Here is a 26,088-nt window from a genome sequence, read left to right on the forward strand (position 1 = left end):
ATAAAACAGGAAAGAATATTTTTGGAGTAGTATAAAATTTTAGAGAATATTAATAATGTAATAATAAGTGAGTTATATGGCATAGTTGGGGAATGGTAAAATATTTTGGCTAGTAGAGACATTTTACATGCATGGGTTACCAGTTTCTAAATAAGTCAGATTCAGTAAAATGCATTTAACCTATACTGAACATTAATGAGAAGACATTTAGGATCTTTCTAAACTAAAATGCAGTTTATAAAAAGTACTGGTTGATAAACCATATAAGCTTGGTTTTACTGTAGATGCCTCAGATATTTTAGAGCTTGAGAAATACACTGAGTGAGATATTGTATACATTTTACTTTATGGTATATTTTATTGAATTACATATTCATAGTAATGGTTTCAGAGCTTTTGGAAACAACCAAAAATGTAAAATATTTTAAAAATTATAGATAATAAACAACTTATTTATAATTCGAATTTAGTAGTGATAATGTAACCAATTTTGATTGGTTGGAATGGCATTGTAGGACACAAAGAGATGAAGTGGAGCATTAAAATCATTATGATACTAGAATATTTGGTCACTACCTTGGGGGGCATTATTTTAATTGTGTACAAATGAATTTTTGATGTTACAAATAATACATATCTGTTATCAATAAAAAGCCAACCAGGAAATAAGTGTTTGAACTTTGCCTCTGTTATTTACTAGTTCTCTGACCTTGGACAAGTTACTCTAACCTCTCAATGCTTGCTTTGCTCATCAATAAGTGCTCAGCGTTTTACCTTGTAGGGTTGTTGTGAGGATTAGGTAGGTAAGTGAATATAAATAAGTAAAGTGCTTAGAACCTTGTCTGGCATGTATATAATAGGTATTCAATAAATGTTAGCTATCTTTGTCATTTTTATGAAAGTATACATTTCCCCGTGGTGTTAAATATGTTGGATATTATCCCTTTTGTTTGTTTGTTTGTTTTTTAAGCTTTGGTAGTTTAACACTGAAAATAGTATCATAGCATCATGTTCATTTACATTTTCCTTTATTAGGAGTAAGGCTGACTTCTCTTCAAATGATTGATTAATTGTATTTGTGTTTTTTTCGTGTGTTTGTGTGTGTGTGTGTGAGAGAGAGGGAAATTGAATGAATTCCCTTTTTGTATCTTTTGCTCAGTTTTCGGTCTTTTTTTCTTTTTTTTTTGGCCACACCATGTGGCTTGCGGGATCTTAATTCCCCCAACCAAGGATCGAACCCAGGCCCTCAAACCCGTGCCTTTGGCAGTGGGAGTGTGGACCCCTAACCATTGGACCACCGGGGAATTCCTTGCTCAGTTTTCTAATATGGTGCTTATGTTTTTCTCATTTATATGCAGTTGCAATATCCTAACCCTTTGATATTTGTATAAGAAGTATTTTTGTACCTATGATTTCTGTTGGTGACAAAGTCACAGGTACTACTAACCTACGTGGTTTGTTGCCTACCTTTATAACTAAGGAAAGTGCTCAGGTTCTGCTAGATGTTAGTGAAAATAAAGATGTAATTCCCCTCCCCCCCAAAAAGAAGTATTTTCCCCAGTTTGTTTTGGTTTTATTTTACTTAGTTTTATAGATATTAAAAGATTTTAAATTTTTAAATTAAGCTTTTTATTTTGACATAATTGTAGATTCTCATTCAGTTTTAAGAAAAAATACAGAGATCCCACATACCCTTTGGCCATTTTCTCCTTGTGGTAACATCTTGCAAAACTATAGTACAATATTGCAGCCAGGATGTTGATATTGGTAGTCAAGATATAGAATAGTTCTCTCACCACTAGGATTCCTCATTTTGCCCTTTCATAGCAACACCTACTTCTCTTCTGCTCCCACACTCTATTTAACCCTGGCAACTATTAATCTGCTCTCCATTACTATAATTTTGTCATTTCAAAAACATTATATGGATGGAATCATACAGTATGTAATCTTTTGGGAATGGCTTTTTTCACTCAGTATACTTCCCTTTAGATCATCCAGATTGTTGTGTGTGTCAGTTGTTTGTTTTATTGCTGCATAATATTCCATGGTATGGATGTCAATTTGTGTAACTATTTGTCATTCAAATAATTTTTCCTCTGTAGGTCAGATGACATTTTTCTCTTGCTGTTTTCAATATTTCTTGTTTGTCTTTAGTTTTCAGAAATTTAATTATTAAGTGTCTTGGTGTAGATTCCTATCATTCTGTCATCAGGTTCATTGATTCTTGTCTCTATCCCCTCTGTTCTGCTGCTGAGTCCTTTTGCTTGGCTTCAGCTTTGCATTTTGGTTATTGGTTATCTCAAATTTCCACTTGGCTCTTCTTTATATCTTCTATTTCTTTGTAGAGATTTTCATTTCTTTTCTTTTTCTTTTTTTTGCTAAGGGTATTTTTTCTTGTGTTTCAAGTGTGTTCATAATTTCCTTTTGATGCACTTTTATCATGGATGCTTTGAAATATTTGTCAAATAATTCTAACATTTCTATCATCTTGGTATTGTCTTTTTAAATTCCATTTGAGATCTTTCTGGTTCTTGGTAGGAAGAGTGATTTTTAATTGAAACCTGGACATTTTCTTACTATGTTATGAGACTCTGAATCAGATTCAAGACTTTTGCTTTGCTTTAGCTGGCTTAACTTGATATTGCTCTGGCATGAGACAGAAGGGTTTCGCTGTGTTACTGTAAGGTGGGAGTAGAACTTCATTTTCCCCAGTCCGTCTCCATTGCTACCCAAGGCAAGGGTCTCCTAGTTACTGCTGGGCAGGAGTGGGAGTTCCTGCTCCTGATGTGGTTCCCACTGACACTGTGAGGACATGGTTCATTAACTGCTGGCAGAGATAACATCCTGGCTCCCTACTTGACCTTCTCTGATACCATCCTGGCTGGGGTACTGGGACACCTGGTTATAGCCTCACAATGGTGGAAGTTTAAGTTCCTCACTTGCTGTTCTCTGGAATAGGTAAGGAGTGGGACCATACTTTTTTCTGTGATGTTTGGTTATTGTCTAAAAATTTTCTGCCTTGTTGGTCTGCCCCATTCTTGTCTTTTGTCTAGAGATAAGGTTTTTGTTGGGTTTGTTTTTGTTTTTCTATACCCATTGTTGTTTCTGACTGGCCGACCTATTCAACTCCAAGCCTGGGAAATACGAGGCAGAAAGAAAACCTATGGAATTCATTACCATAATATTCCTTGGGTCTCAAGATCCCTAGTTGATTTGACTTCTCGCCACCTTTCAGGGTTTTCTTGCTTATTTTATATATAATGTCCAGGGGTTTTAGGCATACGTAGTGGGAGGAATAGGGAAAGTACATTTTCCTGGAAATGGAAATCCTTAAGATGTAAATTTTTATGTTGTCAAATCTCTCATTCTTCTGAGTTTCTCTCTCTGGACTTACTTGTATAGACCTTTTTCACCTTAGGATTCTTAATTCTTTTTGTTCTTTTATGGTTTATATTTTTAGGAATTTCCTGCCTTCCTATTGATTACTTGAACATTTTTAGAATTCCATTATATTTTTAGGAATCTTTTTTCTAAATGATTAGTGAATTAAACCATAGTATTTCATTAAATGGCCATTTTTTCCCTGTTGATTTGAGATGCTGCCTTCCTCATACACCAAATTATTATATATGCTTGGTTCTGCTTCTGGACTTCCTATTTGGTTCTATTTGTCTGTCCTTTCTTCCTCTAGTATCACCATTTTGTTATAGTAGCAAGCCCCACTATCTTGTAGTGTATGGCCACCTTCCCCCATTCTGTTAAAGAAATGCCTATTTTCTATGGCTAACAATTTATTAAGCTAGTTGACATTTTCCTCTGTTCGTAAACATGAAGGAATTAAGGCTGATTTTCTTAGCCTTATAGCACGAGATGGAGAAAATTACGATATTGAACCCTTCCTCTTGTCCAGTGGTTCTCAACTGGAGGCGATTTTTGCCCCTTCTCCCAGAGGATATTTGGCAGTATCTGGAGACATTTTTGGTTGTCCAGACTGGGTGAGTGTTACTGGCATCTAGTGGGTAGAGCCCAGGGATGCTGCTAAATACTTTGCAGTGCACATAAAGGAAAATTTTGTTGTCCTCAACACACAACCTTTTGACACCAAATATTTGGGGGTTCTTCCCACACCAACCAATTCTCCAATCTCCAGACACCAAATGGGTGTCCTACAATTCAGCTATGATGCTCACCACCTGGAGGTAGCACAGACCCCACAGGGTAAGGACTCAGTTCCTCAAGACTGTCCCCCACTTCAGATATCAATTGCAAGTCCCAGGTTGTCACCTGTACTTCTGACCAACTGGCTACAAACTGGGGGTGCCTGTGACCCCTCCCTCCTCGGGTTGGATGATTTGCTAGAACAGCTCACAGAACTCTAGGAAACACTTGACCTAAAATTTCTGGTTCACTATAAATGATACCATTTAGGAACAGCCAAATAGAAGAGATGCGTAAGGCAAAGTATGGGGAAGCAGCCCAGATCTTCCATGTCCTCTCCAGGCATGTCACCCTCCTAGCACCTCCATGTGTTCACCAACCCAGAAGCTCTCCAAACCCCTTCATTTAGGGTTTTGATGGAGGTTCCATTATGTAGGCATGATTGATGAAATCTTTGGTCTCTGGTGATTGAACTCGATCTCCAGCTCCTCTCCTCTCCTGAGACGTCAGAGGGTTAAGCTAAAAGCCCCAACCCTCTAATCACTTGGTTGGTTCCTCTGGTAACCAGCCTCTCAGCCTTAGGGGCTTTCTAAAGTTCACCTCATTGACATAAATCAGGTGTGGTTGAAAGGGACTTGTTAATAAATAACAAAAGAGGCTCCTTTTACCTTTATTGCTCTTGGAGCTATTTCTGAAACTGGGGACAAAACCCAAATATTATAACAAAAGATGCTTCTATCTCTCTCCTCACTTAGGAAATTACAAGGGTTTTAGGGTCTCTGTCCAAGAAAGGGTACAAAGACCAAATATGAATGTGTTAAATCCCAGCATGGGACAGTCCTCCACAACAAAGAATTATCGGCCCAAGCTGTCAGTAGTGCCATGTTGAAAACCCTGTTCTAGTCCTATGATTAGGAAAATGAGACTTTGTCTTTTAAACCCTTCCTTATTTATGAGTAAGGCTCCTTTAGCTTAAAAGCACATCATATTAAATGGCATTTGTTTCCTTAGTTACCTCTGGGTATGTGATTTAAGGTCAGGCCCCTGAAATTATGCCAGTATCTGAGAGAGATGATCAAGACTTTAAAATATGGGCATAACTCAAGTGTAAATTTAATTAGCGCTAGTGAAGAGATTTCAGTAATACAGTCAGTTACAAAATAAATAATGCAAAAAACAGTCACCTTCCCATGTTTAAACAATAGTAATTGGGAAATATAATGGGGGAAGTTCCCATTAACAATTTCAACCAGAGGTATGAAATGCCTAAGAATGAACTTTAAAAATGTGTATGATCTAAATGAAGATATCCATAAAATTTTACTGAGGAATGTAAAAGAAGACATGAATAAATGAAGAATACACACGCTCGATAGTACAGGAATGTCATTTAGTTCTAAATTAATCAACACATTTAACATAATTCTTATAAAACCACAATGGGAATCTTTGGGGGAAGGAAGGGAAGGAGGGACTTGACAAGGTTCTAGAGTTTAAATGAAGGGGATAAATGCACGAGACTAGTCATGTCTTGTTTTTTAAGAAAAGTAATGATAGTGTACTTGTAGAAAAATATATGAAAATATATTGTAAATTTATTCTCTGACTGTAAGTTTAAAATATTTAGTATAAAAAATAAATGAATTCTAGTGCTTCAATAATTGGAACTTTCTTGTGGAACAGGGATAGAAAGAAAAATCAGTGAAAAATTTTAAAGTACAGAAACAAACCTGGGTTTATGAAGATGACATTTCCAATCTGGGGAGAGAGGATGGAGTAGTGAACAAATGAATTGCAATAGCTGGCTAGCCAGGTGACTTGAGGGAAGGGGATTATGTTTTGCCTAAAAAGATTAACTGAAAGAAATACTAGGTGAATTAAAGGTAGAAAATGAAACCATAAATATTTAAAAAGCATAGGTGAATATGAAAATGTGTAAATAATATTTCTTGGGTTAGGGAGAGGACCATTTATTTAGGTATAATTTTTAAATATATAATATAGTCTGTCAAATGATTTAAAATTAAGACTATAAAAATAGTATAAATAAGTATACTGCCCCCATCTACCCTGTATTACTCCCTCCCCCCTTCCCCACCCTCTCTATTCAGCTAACCACTGTAATTGTATGTATCCTTCCAGAGTTTCTTCATGGATTTGCTAGCAAATAAAAATATATATTCTTAGCCCTCTGCCTTTTTAAAAAAATAATATAAATGAGAGTATACTCTACACATTATTCGGTACCTTGCTTTTTAAACTTAAAACTTTATACACTTATTTTAAACATTTTGTAGCTCTTTTCACATCAATCAGTATATGGAGAGCTTCCTCAGTATTTTTTATAGCATCATAGAATTCCATGGTCTGGATGTGCTATAATTTATCTAACCCTTTGCTGGTGGACGTTTGGGTTGTTTCCTCTTTTGCTAATATAAACAGTGGTGCAATGGATCTTATTTTACATGTCATTTTTCAGGTGTATAAGTATATCTTGGTGGATAAATTTCTAAAAGAAGTATTACTGGTTTAAAAGATAGATGCATTTGTAATTTTTAAAACATTGGCCACTTATTTTGCATAAGGGTTATACCAGTTTACGCTCCCATTAGAAATCTTGGAGGCTGCCCATTTCTTCACAGTGTCCTTAAACAGAGTGTGTTACCAGTTTTTTTTATTTCTTCCCATCTGTTAGGTGAAATTGTTCTCAAGGTAGTTATAATTTGTGATTTTCTCCTAAAAGTGAAGTTGAACACCTTTTACATGTTTGAGGGTATTTTTTTTATTAGTTTCTGCTTTATAACAAAGTGAATCAGTCATACATATACATCTGTTCCCACATCCCTTCCCCCATGCATCTCCCTCCCTCCCACCCTCCCCATCCCACCCCTCCAGGCGGTCACAAAGCACCGAGCTGATCTCCCTGTGCCCTGCGGCTGCTTCCCACTATCTATCTACCTTACGTTTGGTAGTGTATATATGTCCATGCCTCTCTTTCGTTTTGTCACAGCTTACCCTTCCCCCTCCCCATATCCTCAAGTCCATTCTCAAGTAGGTCTGTGACTTTGTTCCCGTTTTACCCCTAGGTTCTTCATGACATTTTTTTTTAATTCTATATATATGTGTTAGCATACGGTATTTCTCTTTCTCTTTCTGACTTACTTCACTCTGTATGACAGACTCTAGGTCTATCCACCTCATTACAAATAGCTCAGTTTCGTTTCTTTTTATGGCTGAGTAATATTCCACTGTATATGTGTGCCACATCTTTATCCATTCATCCGATGATGGACACTTAGGTTGTTTCCAGCTCTGGGCTATTGTGAATAGAGCTGCAATGAACATTTTGGTACGTGTCTCTTTTTGAATTATGGTTTTCTCTTTTTTTTTTTTTTATACCAGGAATTAGATTTGTTTTTTTTCTTCCTAAATATGCTTTTATTTATTCACATAATTTTGAAAAATTGCTGTGACTTGAAGTTAGGTAGGTGAGTTTTGTTTTGTTTCGTTTTTTTTTTATTTAATTTTTACATATACATCTGTTCCCACATCCCTTCCCTCATGCATCTCCCTCCCTCCCACCCTCCCCATCCCACCCCTCCAGGCGGTCACAGAGCACCGAGCTGATCTCCCTGTGCTCTGTGGCTGCTTCCCACTATCTATCTACCTTACGTTTGGTAGTGTATAGATGTCCATGCCTCTCTTTCGCTTTGTCACAGCTTACCCTTCCCCCTCCCCATATCCTCAAGTCCATTCTCAAGTAGGTCTGTGTCTTTATTCCCGTTTTGCCCCTAGGTCCTTCATGACTTCTTTTTTTTTTAAATTCCGTATATATGTGTTAGCATACGGTATTTGTCTATCTCTTTCTGACTTACTTCACTCTGTATGACAGACTCTAGGTCTATCCACCTCATTACAAATAGCTCAGTTTCGTTTCTTTATATGGCTGAGTAATATTCCATTGTATATATGTGCCACATCTTCTTTATCCATTCATCCGATGATGGACACTAGGGTTGTTTCCAGCTCCGGGCTATTGTGAATACAGCTGCAATGAACATTTTGGTACATGTCTCTTTTGGAATTATGGTTTTCTCAGGGTATATGCCTAGTAGTGGGATTGCTGGGTCATATGGTAGTTCTATTTTTAGTTTTTTAAGGAACCTCCATACTGTTCTCCATAGTGGCTGTACCAATTCACATTCCCACCAGCAGTGCAAGAGTGTTCCCTTTTTTCCACACCCTCTCCAGCATTTATTGTTTCTAGATTTCTTGATGATGGCCATTCTGACTGGTGTGAGATGATATCTCATTGTAGTTTTGATTTGCATTTCTCTAATGATTAATGATGTTGAGCATTCTTTCATGTGTTTGTTGGCAGTCTGTATATCTTCTTTGGAGAAATGCCTATTTAAGTCTTCTGCCCATTTTTGGATTGGGTTGTTTGTTTTTTTGCTATTGAGCTGCATGAGCTGTTTATAAATTTTGGAGATTAATCCTTTGTCAGTTGCTTCATTTGCAAATATTTTCTCCCATTCTGAGGGTTCTCTTTTGGTCTTCTTTATGGTTTCCTTTGCTGTGCAAAAGCTTTGAAGTTTCATTAGGTCCCATTTGTTTATCTTTGTTTTTATTTCCATTTCTCTAGGAGGTGGGTCCAAAAGGATCTTGCTGTGATTTATGTCATAGAGTGTTCTGCCTATGTTTTCCTCTCAGAGTTTGATAGTTTCTGGCCTTACATTTAGGTCTTTAATCCATTTTGAGCTTATTTTTGTGTATGGTGTTAGGGAGTGATCTAATCTCATACTTTTACATTTCCCTGTCCAGTTTTCCCAGCACCACTTATTGAAGAGGCTGTCCTTTCTCCACTGTACATTCCTGCCTCCTTTATCAAAGATAAGGTGACCATATGTGCGTGGGTTTATCTCTGGGCTTTCTATCCTTTTCCATTGATCTATCTTTCTGTTTTTGTGCCAGTACCATACTGTCTTGATTACAGTAGCTTTGTAGCATAGTCTGAAGTCAGGGAGCCTGATTCCTCCAGCTCCGTTTTTCATTCTCAAGATTGCTTTGGCTATTCGGGGTCTTTTGTTTTTCCATACAAATTGTGAAATATTTTGTTCTAGTTCTGTGAAAAATGCCAGTGGTAGTTTGATAGGGATTGCATTGAATCTGTAGATTGCTTTGGGTAGTAGAGTCATTTTCACAATATTGATTCTTCCAATTCAGGAGCATGGTATATCTCTCCAACTATTTCTATCATCTTTAATTTCTTTCATCAGTGTCTTTTAATTTTCTGCATACAGGCCTTTTGTCTCCTTAGGTAGGTTTATTCCTAGATATTTTATTCTTTTTGTTGCAATGGTAAATGGGAGTGTTTTCTTGATTTCATTTTCAGATTTTTCATCATTAGTGTACAGGAATGCCTGAGATTTCTGTGCATTAATTTTGTATCCTGCTACTTTACCAAATTCATTTATTAGCTCTAGTAGTTTTCTGGTAGCATCTTTATGATTCTCTATGTATAGTATCATGTCATCTGCAAACAGTGACAGCTTTACTTCTTCTCTTCCGATTTGGATTCCTTTTATTTGCTTTTCTTCTCTCATTGCTGTGGCTAAAACTTCCAAAAGTAAGTTGAATAAGAGTGGTGAGAGTGGGCAGCCTTGTCTTGTTCCTGATCTTAGTGGAAATGGTTTCAGTTTTTCACCATTGAGGACAATGTTGGCTGTGGGTTTGTCATATATGGCCTTTATGATGTTGAGGAAAGTTCCCTCTATGCCTACTTTCTGCAGGTTTTTTATTATAAATGGGTGCTGAATTTTGTTGAAAGCTTTCTCTGCATCTATTGAGAGGATCATATGGTTTTTCTCTTTCAGTTTTTTAATATGTTGTATCACGTGGATTGATTTGCGTATACTGAAGAATCCTTGCATTCCTGGAATAAAGCCCACTTGATCATGTTGTATGATCCTTTTAATGTGCTGTTGGATTCTGTTTGCTAGTATTTTGTTGAGGATTTTTGCATCTATGTTCATCAGTGATATTGGCCTGTAGTTTTCTTTCTTTGTGACATCCTTGCCTGGTTTTGGTATCAAGGTGATGGTGGCCTCATAGAATGAGTTTGGGAGTTTTCCTCCCTCTGAAATGGTTTGGAAGAGTTTGAGAAGGATGGGTGTTAGCTCTTCTCTAAATGTTTGATAGAATTCGTCTGTGAAGCCATCTGGTCCTGGGCTTTTGTTTGTTGGAAGATTTTTAATCACAGTTTCAATTTCAGTGCTTGTGATTGGTCTATTCATATTTTCTATTTCTTCCTGATTCAGTCTGGGCAGGTTGTGCATTTCTAAGAATTTGTCCATTTCTTCCAGGTTGTCCATTTTATTGGCATAGAGTTGCTTGTAGTAATCTCTGATGATCTTTTGTATTTCTGCAGTGTCAGTTGTTACTTCTCCTTTTTCATTTCTAATTCTATTGATTTGAGTCTTCTCCCTTTTTTTCTTGATGAGTCTGGCTAATGGTTTTTCTATTTTGTTTATCTTCTCAAAGAACCAGCTTTTAGTTTTATTGATCTTTGCTATCATTTCCTTCATTTCTTTTTCATTTATTTCTGAGCTGATCTTTATGATTTCTTTTCTTCTGCTAGCTTTGGGGGTTTTTTGTTCTTCTTTGTCTAATTGCTTTAGGTTCAGGGTTAGGTTGTTTACTCGAGATGTTTCCTGTTTCTTAAGGTGGGATTGTATTGCTATAAACTTCCCCCTTAGAACGGCTTTTGCTGCGTCCCATAGGTTTTGGGTCATCGTGTCTCCATTGTCATTTGTTTCTAGGTATTTTTAAATTTCCTCTTTGATTTCTTCAGTGATCACTTCGTTATTGAGTAGTGTATTGTTTAGCCTCCATGTGTTTGTATGTTTTACAGATCTTTTCCTGTAATTGATGTCTAGTCTCATAGCATTGTGGTCGGAAAAGATACTTGATACAATTTCAATTTTCTTAAATTTACCAAGGCTTGATTTGTGACCCAAGATATGATCTATCCTGGAGAATGTTCCATGAGCCCTTGAGAAAAATGTGTATTCTGTTGTTTTTGGATGGAATGTCCTATAAATATGAATTAAGTCCATCTTGTTTAATGTATCATTTAAAGCTTGTGTTTCCTTATTTATTTTCATTTTGGATGATCTGTCCATTGGTGAAAATGGGATGTTAAAGTCCCCTACTATGATTGTGTTACTGTCGATTTCCCCTTTTATGGCTGTTAGTATTTGCCTTATGTATTGAGGTGCTCCTATGTTGGGTGCATAAATATTTACAATTGTTATATCTTCTTCTTGGATCGATCCCTTTATCATTATGTAGTGTCCTTCTTTGTCTCTTCTAATAGTCTTTATTTTAAAGTCTATTTTGTCTGATATAGAATTGCTACTCCAGCTTTCTTTTGATTTCCCTTTGCATGGAATATCTCTTTCCATCCCCTTACTTTCAATCTGTATGTGTCTCTAGGTCTGAAGTGGGTCTCTTGTAGACAGCATATATATCGGTCTTGTTTTTGTATCCATTCAGCCAACCTGTGTCTTTTGGTGGGAGCATTTAGTCCATTTACATTTAAGGTAATTATTGGTATATATGTTCCTATTCCCATTTCCTTAATTGCTTTGGGTTCGTTATTGTAGGTATATTTCTTCTGTTGTGTTTCTTGCCTAGAGAAGTTCCTTTAGCATTTGTTGTAAAGCTGGTTTGGTGGTGCTGAACTCTCTCAGCTTTTGCTTGTCTGTAAACGTTTTAATTTCTCCATCAAATCTGAATGAGATCCTTGCTGGGTAGAGTAATCTTGGTTGCAGGTTTCTCTCCTTCATCACTTTAATTATGTCCTGCCACTCCCTTCTGGCTTGTAGAGTTTCTGCTGAAAGATCAGCTGTTAACCTGATGGGGATTCCCTTGCGTGTTATTTGTTTTTTTTTCCCTTGCTGCTTTTAATATGATTTCTTTGTGTTTAATTTTTGACAGTTTGATTAATATGTGTCTTGGCATATTTCTCCTTGGATTTATGCTGTATGGGACTCTCTGTGCCTCCTGGACTTGATTAACTATTTTCTTTCCCATATTAGGGAAGTTTTCAACTATAATCTCTTCAAATATTTTCTCAGTCCCTTTCTTTTTCTCTTCTTCTTCTGGAACCCTTATAATTCGAATGTTGGTGCGTTTAATGTTGTCCCAGAGGTCTCTGAGACTGTCCTCAGTTCTTTTCATTCTTTTTTCTTTATTCTGCTCTGCAGCAGTTATTTCCACTATTTTATCTTCCACGTCACTTATCCGTTCCTCTGCCTCAGTTATTCTGCTATTGATCCCATCTAGAGTATTTTTCATTTCATTTTTTGTGTATTTAATCGATGCTTGATTCATCTTTAGTTCTTCTAGGTCCTTGTTAACTGTTTCTTGCATTTTGTCTATTCTATTTCCAAGATTTTGGATCTTGGATCATCTTTATTATCATTATTCTGAATTCTTTTTCAGGTAGACTGCCTATTACCTCTTCATTTGTTAGGTCTGGTAGGTTTTTATCTTGCTCCTTCACCTGCTGTGTGTTTTTCTGTCTTCTCATTTTGCTTATGTTACTGTGTTTGGGGTCTCCTTTTTGCAGGCTGCAGATTCGTAGTTCCTGTTGTTTTTGGTGTCTGTCCCCAGTGGCTAAGGTTGTTTCAGTAGGTTGTGTAGGCTTCCTGGTGGGGGGGACTAGTGCCTGTGTTCTGGTGGTTGAGGCTCGATCTTGTCTCTCTGTTGGACAGGTCCACGTCTGGTGGTGTGCTTTGGGGTGCCTGTGTCCTTATTATGTTTTTAGGCAGCCCCTCTGTTAATGGGTGGGGTTGCATTCCTGCCTTGCTAGTTGCTTGGCATAGGGTGACCAGCACTGTAGTTTGCTGGTCGTTGACTGAAGCTGGGTGCTGGTGTTGAGATGGAGATCTCTGGGAGATTTTCGCTGCTTGATATTATGTGGAGCTGGGAGGTCTCTTGTGGACCCGTGTCCTGAAGTTGGCTCTCCCACCTCAGAGGCACAGCACTGACTCCTGGCTGCAGCACCAAAAGCCTTTCATCTACCTGGCTCAGAATAAAAGGGCGAAAAAGTAGAAAGAAAGAATTAGTAGAAGAAAGAAAGAGAGAGAGAAAGAAAGGAAGAAGGAAAGAAAGGAAGGAAGTAAGGAAGGAAGAAAGGAGGGAGGGAGGGAGGGAGGAAGGATGGAAAGAAGAAAGGAGGGAAGGAGGGAGGAATCAAAGAAAAAGGAAGAGTGAATGGAAGAAGGGAGGGAGGAAGGAAAGAAGGAGAGAAAGAAGGAAAGGAGGGGCGGAGGGAGGGAGGGAGGAAGGGAAGGTAGGAAAAAAGAAAGAGCAGGTAAAGTAAAATAAAATAAAGTATGAAATATAGTAGCGTTATTAAAATTAAAAAGTAATTATTAAAAAAAAAACGGACAGATAGAACCCTGGGACATATGGTGGAAGCAAAGCTATACAGAGAGAATCTTACACAGAAGAATACACATACACTTTCACAAAAAGAGAGCAGGGGGAAACATCAAAAATCTTGCTCTCCAAGTCCACCTCCTCAATTTGGGATACTTCGTTGTAAAAAGAGGAAAAGGGCGAGAAGTCTGAAATCTTGCTCTCTAAGCCCACCTCCTTAATTTGGGATAATTCGTTGTAAAAAGAGGAAAAGGGGGGAAAGTCTTAAATCTTGTCCTCAAAGTCCACTTCCTCAATTTGGGATGATTCGCTGTCCATTCATGCACTCCACAGACGCAGGGCACATCAAGTGGACCGTGGAGCTTTAATCCGCTGCCTCCGAGGCTGCACAGAGAGATTTCCCTGTCGCTTCTCTGCTCTCACAGCTCTCGGATCTCAGCCTTGGACCTGGCCCCGCCTCTGTGCGTAGGTCACCGGAGGGCGTCCGTTCTTCGCTCAGACAGGACGGGTTTAAAGGAGCCGCTGATTCGGGGGCTCTGGCTCACTCAGGCAGAGGGGAGGGAGGGGCGCGCAGTGTGGGGCGGGCCTGCGGCGGCAGAGGCCCGCGTGACGTTGCACCAGACCGAGGCGCTCCGTGCGCTTTCCCGGGAAAGCCGTCCCCGGGTTCCAGGACCCCGGCAGTTTTGAGGGTATTTTGAAACATGATATGGAGACATAAACCATAAAGGAGAAAACAATGGAAAGACTTGACTACATAAAAAATAAAAACAAAATCAAATGACAAACTGGGGTTAGGAAATATTTGCAACATTTGACTAAATAGCCTCAATATATATATATAATACTTTTATTAAAAATCAGTAATAAGAAGACAATACTCCAATGAGAAAATGGGCAGATGACATGAATAGGCAATTCTGAATGAAGAAATTAAAGCAGCCATTAAACCCATGATAAAAATTTAGCCTCACTGGTAGGTATTGAATTAGAAATATTAAAACACCTTTGCTATAATTGGTTATTTCTTTAAAAGTATACATGTGGTGCTTCTCTTAAATGAAACATAGGGATATTCCATGATACATATTTTAAATAGTTGGAGGTATGTGGTAATGTTCCCAGTTCCTTCCTATCATCTGCCCCCTGTCCCCAAACCCCTGGTGGCCCTAGATGTTTTGGATAGCAGAGTCTTACATCATATATTGTCATGAATTGTTCAACAGTTGGATACAGGTATCAATAGATTCAAATGCAGTTACTTATTAAGCACTTTTTCCTTTTGAAAAGGAAGAAGAATATCTGTAATTATGTATTGGAGTAACTATGTATTGGAAAATTATGTATTGGAAAAGGTTGGCTCGATTCAGCATAAATATTTATTGACTACTTACTATCATGTGCCGTGTGCAATGATCTATAGTGAGGATGAAAAGATAAACTTTGTTTTCAATTAACCAATTAATCTTATTTGTGTCTTTATGTACTTAATTTCTCTAGCTTTATTTCTTTTATAGATTTTATTTTAAATTGTCAAGAAGAGTCCAGGTAATCTGTTTTCTGAAACTTTATTCCAGACTTCTATTTATAATTTTTTCTCACAGATTTATTATTGTATAATTCACACACCACATAATTTACCCATTTAAATTGCACAATTAATTGGTTTTTAGGATATTCACAGAGTTGTGCAGCCATTACTGAAGTCAATTTTAGAACATTTTCATCACCCACCGAAGAAACGTCATACCCATTAACAGTCGCTGCCCATTCTCTTCTCACCCCAGTTCTGGCAACCATGAATCTGCTTTCTGTCTCTATAGATTGCTCTGTTCTGGCCATTTCATATAAATAGAATCATACAATATGTGGTATTTCGTGGTTAGCTTCTTTTACTTAGCATGTTTTCAAGGCTCATCCATGTTTTAGCATGTATCAGCGTTTCTTTTTTATGGGCAAATAAAATTCCATTGTATTAATATACCACATTTTATTCATCCATTCATCAGTTGATATTCATTTGGGTTGTTTCCTTTCATCTTTTGTCTGTTATGAATAATGCTGCTGTGAACATTCATGTACATATTTTAGTGTGGATGTATGTTATCATTTCTTTTGTTTGTATACCTAGGAGTGGAATTACTGGGTCATATGGTAACTTTATGTTGAACACTTTGAGGAAGTGCCATACAGTTTTCCAAAGAGATTGCACTATTTTACATTCCCGTCAGCATTGCCTGAGGTTTACAATTTCTCCATATCCTTGCTAACGCTTGATATTGTGTCTTTTGTTATTGCCATCCTAGTCGATATGAAGTAGTATCTCGTCGTGGTTTTGATTTGCAATTCCCTAATGACTAATGACATTGAGTATGATTTCAAGAGTTAGATGGCCGTTTGTATCAACAACTTTGCATCTTTATGACCATTCTGTTTTTTTTTTTTTTTTTTTTTGGCTGCACTGCGCAGCACACGGGATCTTAGTTCTTCAACCAGGGATCGAACCTGTGTCCCCTGCAGTGGAAGCACAGTCTTACCCACTGGACCGCCAGGGAAATCCCCTGACTATTCTTTTGTAGTCACCATCTCCTTCTGACCACAGCGTGGAAAGGATCTCTACTTTTAAGGATTCATGTCCTTAGATTTTGCTTACCTGGATAATCCAGGATAATCTCCCTCTTCCAAGTTACTTAACCTTCACTTCATTTGTAAAGTCTCTTTTGTCAAGTAAGGTAATATGTTCACAGACTCTGGGTATTAGGATGTGGCCATCTTTGGGGACCATTTTTCTGTCTACCATACCATCTTAACAATATAAAATTATTTGATCCATGAACATGAGAGCTTTCTGTTTATTTAGGATTCCTTTAATTTCTTTCAATAATGTTTTTTTTTTATTTTTCTGGATACAAGCCTTACCCTTGTTTTGTTGGATTTGTTCTTAACTATTTTATGCATTTTGAACAATCGTAAATGGAATTATATTCTTAATTTCATTTTTGGATTGTTCATTGATAATATATAGAATTGAAATTTATTTTTATATTGATCTTGTATCCTGCAACTTTGCAGAACTTGTTCATTGTTCTAATAGATTTTTTTAATTGGAGTATAGTTGCTTTACAATATTGTGTTAGTTTATACTGTACAGCAAAGTGAATCAGCTATACTTATACACACATCCCCTCTTTTTTGGATTTCCTTCTCATTCAGGTCACCACAGAGCATTGAGTAGAGTCCCCTGTGCTATACAGTAGGTTCTCATTAGTTACCTATCTTATACGTAGTATCAGTAGTGTATATATGTCAATCCCAATCTCCCAATTCATCCCACCCCCCACTTTCCCCCTTGGTATCCATACGTTTGTTCTCTCTACGTCTGTGTCTCTATTTCTGCTTTGTAAATAAGGTTGTCTATACCAATTTTTTCAGATTCCACATATATGCGTTAATATATGATATTTGTTTTTCTCCAGATTTTTTTATGGGTTCCTTAGAATTTTCTGTATTCATGATCATGTCATCTGTTTATAGAGATAATTTTACTTCTTACTTTGCAATCTGGTATCCTTTATTCATCTTCTTGCCTAATTGTCCTGGCTAAAATTTCCAGTATGTTGTTGAATTGAAGTGGTAAGAGCAGACATCCATGTTTTGTTTTTGATGGCAGTGGAAAAGTATTCAGTCTTTCACTGTTAAGCATGACATTAGCTGTAGGTTTTTCATAAATGCCCTTTATCATGTTGAGGAAGTTCCCTTCTCTTTCTAGTTTGTTGAGTGTTTTCATCATGAAAAAGTGTTGGATTTTCTCAGATGCTTTTTCTACTTCTATTGAGATGATCATGTATTTTTTGTATTTATTTATTTATTTATTGCGGTACGCGGGCCTCTCACTGTTGTGGTCTCTCCCGTTGTGGAGCACAGGCTCCGGATGCGCAGGCTTAGCGGCCATGGCTCACGGGCCCAGCCCCTCCGCGGCATGTGGGATCTTCCTGGACCGGGGCACGAACCCGTGTCCCTTGCATCGGCAGGCAGACTCTCAACCACTGCGCCACCAGGGAAGCCCGATCATGTATTTCTTAAATAACAGCATAATTGAGGTATAATTCATATATCTTAAAAGTCACGCTTTTAAACTGTGCAATTCAGTGGTTTTTTTTAAACATATTCACAGAGTGTGCAACTATCACCACTATGTAATTCAAGAACATTCTCATCACTGCAAAAAGAAACCCTGTAACCAACCATTAGCAGTCACTTCCCATTACCTTCTCTTTCCAGCTCCTGGTAACCACTAATATACTTTCTGTCTATGGATTTACCTCTTCTGGACATTTCATATAAATGGGATCATACAATATGTGGCCTTCTGTGTCTGGCTTCTTTCATTTAGCAAAATGTTTTCAAGATTCATTCATGTATCAGTACTTAATTTTTCTGATCCTCAGGGGGGCTCTTTTCAGCCTTCTCTTTCCCTGGTTATCTCTGCTAAACTGGCTGGCCTGCAGCCTAAATGTTGCTCTCATGAAGCTACTTACTTCCTCTTAATTGCTTACCACCAAAATCTCTATTTTTTTTCAAGAGAGTCCTTTGGCTTGAACTTCCTCATACTCTGTTTCAAATAAAGTCAGTTCTCCTGGACATAGCTTGGGAACTTTCTGTTCTTATGGGCTACCTTTATCCCTGGGCAAAATCTTTGAACTAGTGCTTTGGGTGCTGGGCAGTGACCATTGCTTCCGATCTTCTTGCTTCTCTCTTCTGGCATGCAACCTCAGCCCTGCAGGTAAGCTGGGGCAGGGCAGTCAGGGTGATTGATGGGGCTCCAGCATTGCCAGCCTACTGTGTCTGGTGTAGACCCTCTGCCCTATGAGTGGGGGCTGACTGGAGGAAAGGAGCCCCTTAGCTCTTGGCTGTACTCACCAGGAATTTCAATCCTTTAACTGTGTGTCAGGGGTGATGAGGAATGCTGGCTGCTTCCCCTCCTAATGAGATACTGTATTCCTTGGTTGGGAGCTGAGGAAAGAGGGAGTCCAGTCTTCTTGGCGACTCCTGCCTGGAGTGTAGCTTCTCTCAAGGGGAGCAAGGGGATGGAGGGAAGAGCGTTGGTTATGATTCATATGCCGTAGACTCTCACCTGTATTACTGAATTTTAGCAGATTTTCTTGAATAAGTGTTTCTTTATTTGCTGTACCTTCAGGACAATTTCCAGAGATTTCAATTTTTTAAAAAAAATATTTTTTACCAGTTATGGTTGCTTCACTGGGGAATGGGTCCCTAGGACTTCTTATGTCGCAATTTTGGAAGTGGACGCCCCTGTTAGGTTGCTTACTTTTTTAGTAGAGTTTCTTTCTTATGATGGTGCTAGAAGGCTGGCTATACTAAGCACTACTGATGAACTATTTTTTAAATTGGGATTTTACTATGTCAGATTTATTAAATATCAGGGTACTTGATTTTCCTTGCTTTATTGTTATTTCTCCATATAAGTGAAGTTTGTTATAATGGTGTTTTACTTATTAAATATTATTTTTATTGACATATTTTTCTGCTTGTTACTTTAATTTAGGGTTGGCTCCAGCATCTCCTGTTGCTGCCGCTACTAGTTCAAGCACCATGCTGTTTACCTCATTTTCAAATATTTCTACCTCCACTGCTGCTACTGGGCTCTCATGTAAGTTACTGGTTGCAAAGAAAATACTATTATTTTGCATCAGGCCACTTAACTCAATTTGCCAGTATAAGCTATGGATCTCTGACGTCTCATAAATTATCATTATGCTTGATCCCGTTTGTAACTGTTGATATCAATAGTAGGTTTGCTAAAAACCTGATTGTCATGGCTTTCACTATGAATTTTATGTTAACATGATTATTACAACTTAAAGTGATGATTTTAAGCATATAATTCATTAACAGTGTAATGTTTTGAAGCGAATGGGAAGAGTGGAAGTTTTGCCAAGTATGTCTGAAGGGAAGAAGTCTTATTATCCATGTGAATAAGATAAAATGGGAAATAAATGTTGAAGCCTTGCTGTATTTTATTCTTCTATATGGACCAGGTTTGTGGTCCTTATATTTTACTTATCAAAAGTGTTACATGACAAAAGGACCAGCTGTAGTCTTGAGCTTTAATGACACTGTGTGATGTCTCCAGTTCTCTCCCCTTGAAGATGAACATCTGGATGCTTTGAGCTGAGAGGTGGGGCGTTAATTATCAATTATCTTGTAACCCCAACTTCTTTGCTACACCTCTTCCATTAGTAGAGTCATAACAAATGGTGAGAATATTGACTTCTGTATATATCTTAAGCAGTTCTTTCTTACAGGTCCATATAAGCTGCTTGTGCTTTTGTGGCATCTTCACAGTGCCATGATGTTCATCATTAGAGTTTGTTATTGTAATCCTAGCAGTAATATGGCCTTCCCAAAGCCCTGTTATAGTGAGCCTGTCACCATTTCTGGGAGTAAAACTTGCCAGGTATTGCTGATGCCTAGTTGAGCATGAAAAATGGCGGCCGCCATCCCCATTGCCTTGTGCAGTTGGCGTAGGTGGAACATTAGTTGAAATTGCAGGTTGCCACTTGAATTGTATTTTCTTCTAAGTAGATACAGTTCCAATCCTGAGACATGACTGAGATTCTGGAAACCTTTTGATATATGTAAGCAATATCCTTCTCAAGTATAATAGATTTTGTGAATATGACCGTGTCTGAGGTTGGGAGTTAAAATTATTGAATGAATTCCATTTTCAATCAAAGACTTGACTTCTGACCTTTTTTATAAAACTTATTTATTTATTTATTTGTTTTGGGCTGCACTGGGTCTTTGTTGCTGCATGCAGGCTTTCTCTAGTTGCGGCAAGCGGGGTCTACTCTTCGTTGCAGTGCGTGGGCTTCTCATTGTGGTGGCTTCTCTTGTTGGGGAGCACGGGCTCTAGGTGCGTGGGCTTCAGTAGTTGCGGCGTGTAGGCTCAGTAGTTGTGGCTCGTGGGCTCTAGAGCTCAGGCTCTGTAGTTGTGGCGCACGGGCCTAGTTGCTCCGCGGCATGTGGGATCTTCCTAGACCAGGGCTCGAACCTGTGTCCCCTGCATTGGCAGGCAGATTCTTAACCACTGCGCCACTGGGTAAGTCCGACTTCTGACTTTTTTTTTTCTTTCCTGTCTTTGATGTCCTTGCCTACAAAATGAAAAGAAACCTTGACCACAGTGTTTTTAAAATCAACTTTAATGAGGTATAATCTACATCTCATAAAATTAACTGAAGTGTATAGTTCAGTGATTTTTAATCAATTTACCGAATTGTGTAACTCTCACCATAGTCCAGTTTTAGAACATTTCTATCATCCCAGTAAGATCTCTCAGCCCGAGACAACTACTAATCTGTTTTCTGTCTGTATCTATGCCTTTTCCAGATTTTTCATATAAATGGATTGACTGTAGTTTTTTGAGGCTTAGCCAAAGTTACTAAAGGACTCAGATGAAAAAGACCCTATATAAATTCTTCATTCACTGTTTTTGATTAAAAGGGTAATAGGTAATATTATGTTGTTCTCTGCAGTTGGTGCCCCTACAACTTTGGCTGGAATGCTTGGTGGTACAGCTTTGAGATTTGGATTAAATTTCCCTGGAGCAGGTGGAGCAGTTGCTGTTGCATCTAGTAAGATTTTTAGAACTACTGGGATGTGTTTGAATGCTCACTGGAAACGTACTGCATAACAAAAGCAGTAAGTAGGTTGTATTCCTTAGCTTCTAGGACTAAGAAGGTTTTGATCATCTCACCAGCATATCCAAAAGGTACATCAGTATTGACAATTGCCAAAGGGTAGAATGAGACGGTTGATGTCAATGAGATTACTTCTTTGAGATGACCATAATCAAAGCTGTTATCAAACTCTTGTCAACTCTGAAACTTAAAAATTTTTATCATTGATCATACTATTTAAAGTGACCCAGTACATTGGGATTCATAGAGTTTTATTCTCTAAAAGTTAATTTAAGGTTTGACCTGTATTAAAGTTGATCCTCTCCTTAAGCTGATTACAGGAGTTTCTGTGGACCTATCCTAAATTTGTTTCTGCCAGTTAGCCACTAGTTAGGTTGTAAATTAAAGAAAACTTGGTTATCCATTGCCTTTTAGCTGTTGTGAGCTGGGTGGTTAGAGGTCAGTTACTACTTAAACCTACCATTTAAGTCAGACTCCACTTTAGGGAAGTCTTGTTTGTTCTGACTTTTAAAAGTTTACTTAGGGCTGAAATGAATCTTTCTTCAAACCTGTCATAAACTAAAAGTCAGTCCCTGTTAAGTTTAAAATAATTATTCCTAAACAGAAATGTAAACCATCTTTTGCATGACCAACACTTAACTGAATTGCTACTGTGTACTCGGCTAACTGGTCAACCTATGAGCATTATGAAGGGCATGGCTTGAGAATTTTATAGGTAACCATATTTGCAAAAAATATAACACATAGTTTCCCTTATAAAATGCTGAACAAGAAATTGATTCTTTCAGTTGTGGGCGGAGTCACTGAAATATGCATTTGCAGGCTTTTTGGTGGCTCTGCCGTAACTCACCCCCTACCTATCTGAGTCTTAAGATTCCTTCCTGCAAACTTGAACCTTTGCTACTAGCCCATTCCATCCACCACTGCCTTATGTACTTACCCACCTCCCCATCAGATATGTCTCAACTCAATATCCCCAACCCAGAGTTGTTTTTTTTTCCCCCTACTCACCTTTCCTCCTCCCCAAGTATATTTACTTGCTCAGATTCTTCATCTCACAAATTAGCCCTGTAGGGCAGCTTTCGGGTATCTCTATCTGTAAATTTATAGCCATTTGAGATTATTCTCTGCCCTAGGTATAATCAGCAATTTTTAAGAGAAGCTTGCTTGTTATAAATCTCATCTTTCGCATTAGTCTATGAAAGTAATGATGTCCATTCCTAGCATGGAGTAAGATACATAGTTGTTGATCAGAGACAGGATAGGAAAATTGGATAGTAGGATCTTTTAAAGGATGGTCTCAGTATTTTTATGTAATGATTTTTAAGATCATCAGAATGAGATTTATTTAAATGTAAATCCAAATTTGGTATGCAATTATTTTCTATTATTTGTAGAACAGTGCTTCCCTTTTAGTACACAGATAACATAGAGTTGACTTTATTTAGTTTAGACCAAAGTTGTAACTTGCAAAATCACACTGTGATAGAACCTTCATTCCCAAAACCATTGCTTCTTTTGGTGTTAATTGAAATATTATTGTTATTTGAATATTGTCTACTATGCCAGAGCTAATTTATACCTTTTAAAAATACCATGAAAATAAGGAACAAAGGTAAATACTATATAAACAGTTTAAAATAATCATACCATTTTTTTATGACTCAAGATTCCTTTGTGTTTAGACTGACAGGTATTAATTTCCTGAAGGTATCGCACAGCATCTTTGGAGAGCTGTTCATTTGTCTGTTAACCTCTTTCTTTAGTGGTAGTGATGGTAGTTGCTTTTTTAAAAATTATAAAAACCATACACACATGCATATATACATATATCACACCCTCTAGAGAAAACAGTTTGGTGCTTGTCTTAACAGGCTTTTTTCCAAATGCTTACAAACATACATTAAATTTATTTGTTTTACAAAAATGGGATACACATAGACATAATCATAGAATTTGCTGTTTTCTCTTAAGTATACATTATCTTTGGACATCTGTCCATGTCAGGAAATGCTGACTTAAAAAAAAAATCTTTGGGTGAAGATAAGCTCCTTTACAAGAAGGACTTGTTTTTTTCTTAATTGTTTTTCTGTTTTTTTTGCCTTGAATACAGTAGTTATACAATGTTAGAATGAATTAATCAATAAAGGGGGGGTCTTGATAGTGTCATTAATTTTCAGCATTTCTGGGGAGGGAATTCTTTTCAGATAAGACTTTTTATTCTCAGATGAAGAGCGTGATGACCACATGGCTGTAAAGAATGGAACGTGGGATCCAATCTGTAACCTCTCCAGTGTCCTGAGTGATAGTGACCCCGGGGATCCTTTGTGACTAGGCATGGTCTTCTCTTGTGGTGCTCATTCCACTTTCACAAAAGCTAGCCAAAAGAATGGGGGAATTATTGTAAGGATCCTTGTGCCCAAAAGGGAAATGAAATCTTGTGGAAATCTAATACAGGTATTATCGTGGCAATGAACTTCAAGGAAAGTGGAATTTAGAAGTTGTTCTGAAGTCAGCTGTAGGGACCTCCTGGATCTAATATTGCATAAACATAATTCAGCTATTCTCCTTTTGTCTGTTTTTTTCTTTTTTTTAAACTTCCTTTTGGTTTCTTTACCTCTTTTTCTGCTTTATATTCTTAATTTTGACTTGCTCATGACTCTTTAATTCTACTTTATGTTTTTCCTCTGTCAGTCCTTTCAGCTCCCTTTGCCCGTTGTCTGATTCTTTCTACATGTTTGGAAATATTTCCAAATTTCTGCTTAGAGTCTGATTCTTTCCATATTTCTGGAAATATTTCCGTATTTTTACCTACCATCTGATTCTTTCCGCAGTTCTAAATTTTTGAAAATGAGATTCTGACCTACCTTATCCCTGTTTGGCTAGAGCTTTTTGTGCCAGACCCTCTCATAGGCTGCCAGTAGCATATGGGATGGCTTCGTATACTTCAGATGCCCACCCTTGTCAACTGTGAACTAGGATCAAAGGACAGAGTTACTGAAATAAAGAATAGGTGTCTGAGCCTGATCCCTCAGCAGGAACAGAGTAGGCCAGTTTCCCTAAGGATAGGCAGTGCATGTTGGCAGTCACCATGATATATGTATTTATCTAGGGTGGCAATTAACCTGAAAGTATTGCTAATTGGGAAAACAAGGCTAATGTAAAACAAACAAATAATTGTATACATGTTATAATATATTTTTATAACAGATTTCTTGTTACAGAAGCAGCATTTATCAATTACAAGAACATTTGAAAATACAGAGAACCAAAAAGAAGAAAACACTTCCAGAAAACCAACCACAATTTTCTGTGCATTGTTTGTTAAGTGCTCACTGTGTAAGGAAGAACCAAAAGTGCTATAGAAGTTCAGAAAACCAAGAGATAACCATGAGTAGAAGAGAAGTGGACAGTAAACATGGGGAAGGAAGAATCTGAGCTTGGCCATGATGTGTACTGAGAATTTCATGTACAGAAGACAGGGCATTTTAGTAAGGGTGTAATAGAAAAGACACATAGAAGAGAGGTCTGGGCTGTAGATAAAACTTTGAGAGGCTTTTAACTATAATACTGGCTAAGATGTATGCCTACTATGGGCTATGGTGTAGAGAAACAGGCAGTCTCCCCTGTTGATAGGAATGTAAATTGGCAAAGTCTTTTTGGTAGGGGAATTGGAAAGTAATATTACAATTTAGAGCACGCTGACCCTTTGATCTAGCAATTTCATTTCTAGAAATTAATTACACAGATATATTCACATAAGTATGCAAAGTTATAGATGTACAGAGATTTTGTGTAAGATTGCAATTATTCTTTCCTTGAAAGTTTAGCAGAACTCGCCGGTGAGGTCATCTGGGTCTGGAGTTTTCTTTATGGGAAGAGTTCTGAGGATTGATTCAATTTCTTTAATGGTCATAGGTCTGGTTAGGTTATAAATTGTATTTTTCTATACATTTATCCAGGATTTTAAGTTGTTAGCAGGAAGTTTAATCCAGATACCTGGCCTGCTATATATTATAGCAACATTGAGTTAAAATCACACAACTTGGAGTTCAAATTCACATTAAAAAAATACTTCTATAGTTTTTCATCCTGAATAATCAAGGACTGAATTTAAAAATTTCTTACTTATTACTAACATTATACACTTTATTTTCCAGCTACAACGTCAACCATCACCACTACCACAGTCACCACCACCAGCACCAGGACCAGCACCACCAGTAGCTTTACCATGAATCTAAAACCACTGACATCAACTGGCATGAATAACACTGTTCCATTCGGCATGATTTCTAAACCTTTTACTTTGACCATTAGGTAAGCCTATTTATTTGAAAATTCGTGTGAGTCTCATTTTCTTTGTCATATAGAAGGCATAGTTTGCTTGTACATCTTTAGAATGGTGTTTGAAAGTTAGGTAAATGACTTAGATTCGAGGAGCAGTTAGGGAAAGGATTTCTGTTGCTTAGGAAGTTGAACAACGAAAAGGATATCATTGTCTTCTGAATACCATTATAATACAATTATTACTATTGCTAATAATATATAATATTTATTGTGCGATTACTATATGTTTAGAAATATGACAGTGCTTTACAACATCATACCATTTAATCCTCATAATAACCTTATGAGGTAGGTACTATTTTTGTTCTCATTTTATAGATGAGTAAACTGGAGCACATAAAGATTTTATAATCCACCTCTGGTCACACACTTGGTAATGGTTGAGCCAGGATTTAAATTCAGGTAGTCA

General features: G+C 37.5%; 1 protein-coding gene across 4 annotated transcripts in view; it reads left to right on the forward strand.

Moving 5' to 3' along the window:
* Positions 1 to 26,088, forward strand: part of NUP62CL (nucleoporin 62 C-terminal like) — a 79,383-nt gene that overhangs the window by 11,899 nt on the left and 41,396 nt on the right. For 3 of the 4 annotated variants that reach the window (XM_081222235.1, XM_081222234.1, XM_081222236.1), the window contains 3 exons: positions 19,175 to 19,279; positions 21,165 to 21,263; positions 25,490 to 25,649. In XM_081222235.1, the coding sequence (XP_081078361.1) occupies positions 19,222 to 19,279; positions 21,165 to 21,263; positions 25,490 to 25,649 (317 nt within the window). In that variant the 5' untranslated portion in view covers positions 19,175 to 19,221. Of the gene's footprint in view, positions 1 to 19,174; positions 19,280 to 20,214; positions 20,268 to 21,164; positions 21,264 to 25,489; positions 25,650 to 26,088 lie in introns of those variants that run through there. The other variant, XM_081222237.1, reaches the window with a different exon arrangement.

Source organism: Mesoplodon bidens, assembly GCF_964165515.1.
Source record: "Mesoplodon bidens genome assembly, chromosome: X".
NCBI lineage: Eukaryota > Metazoa > Chordata > Mammalia > Artiodactyla > Ziphiidae > Mesoplodon > Mesoplodon bidens.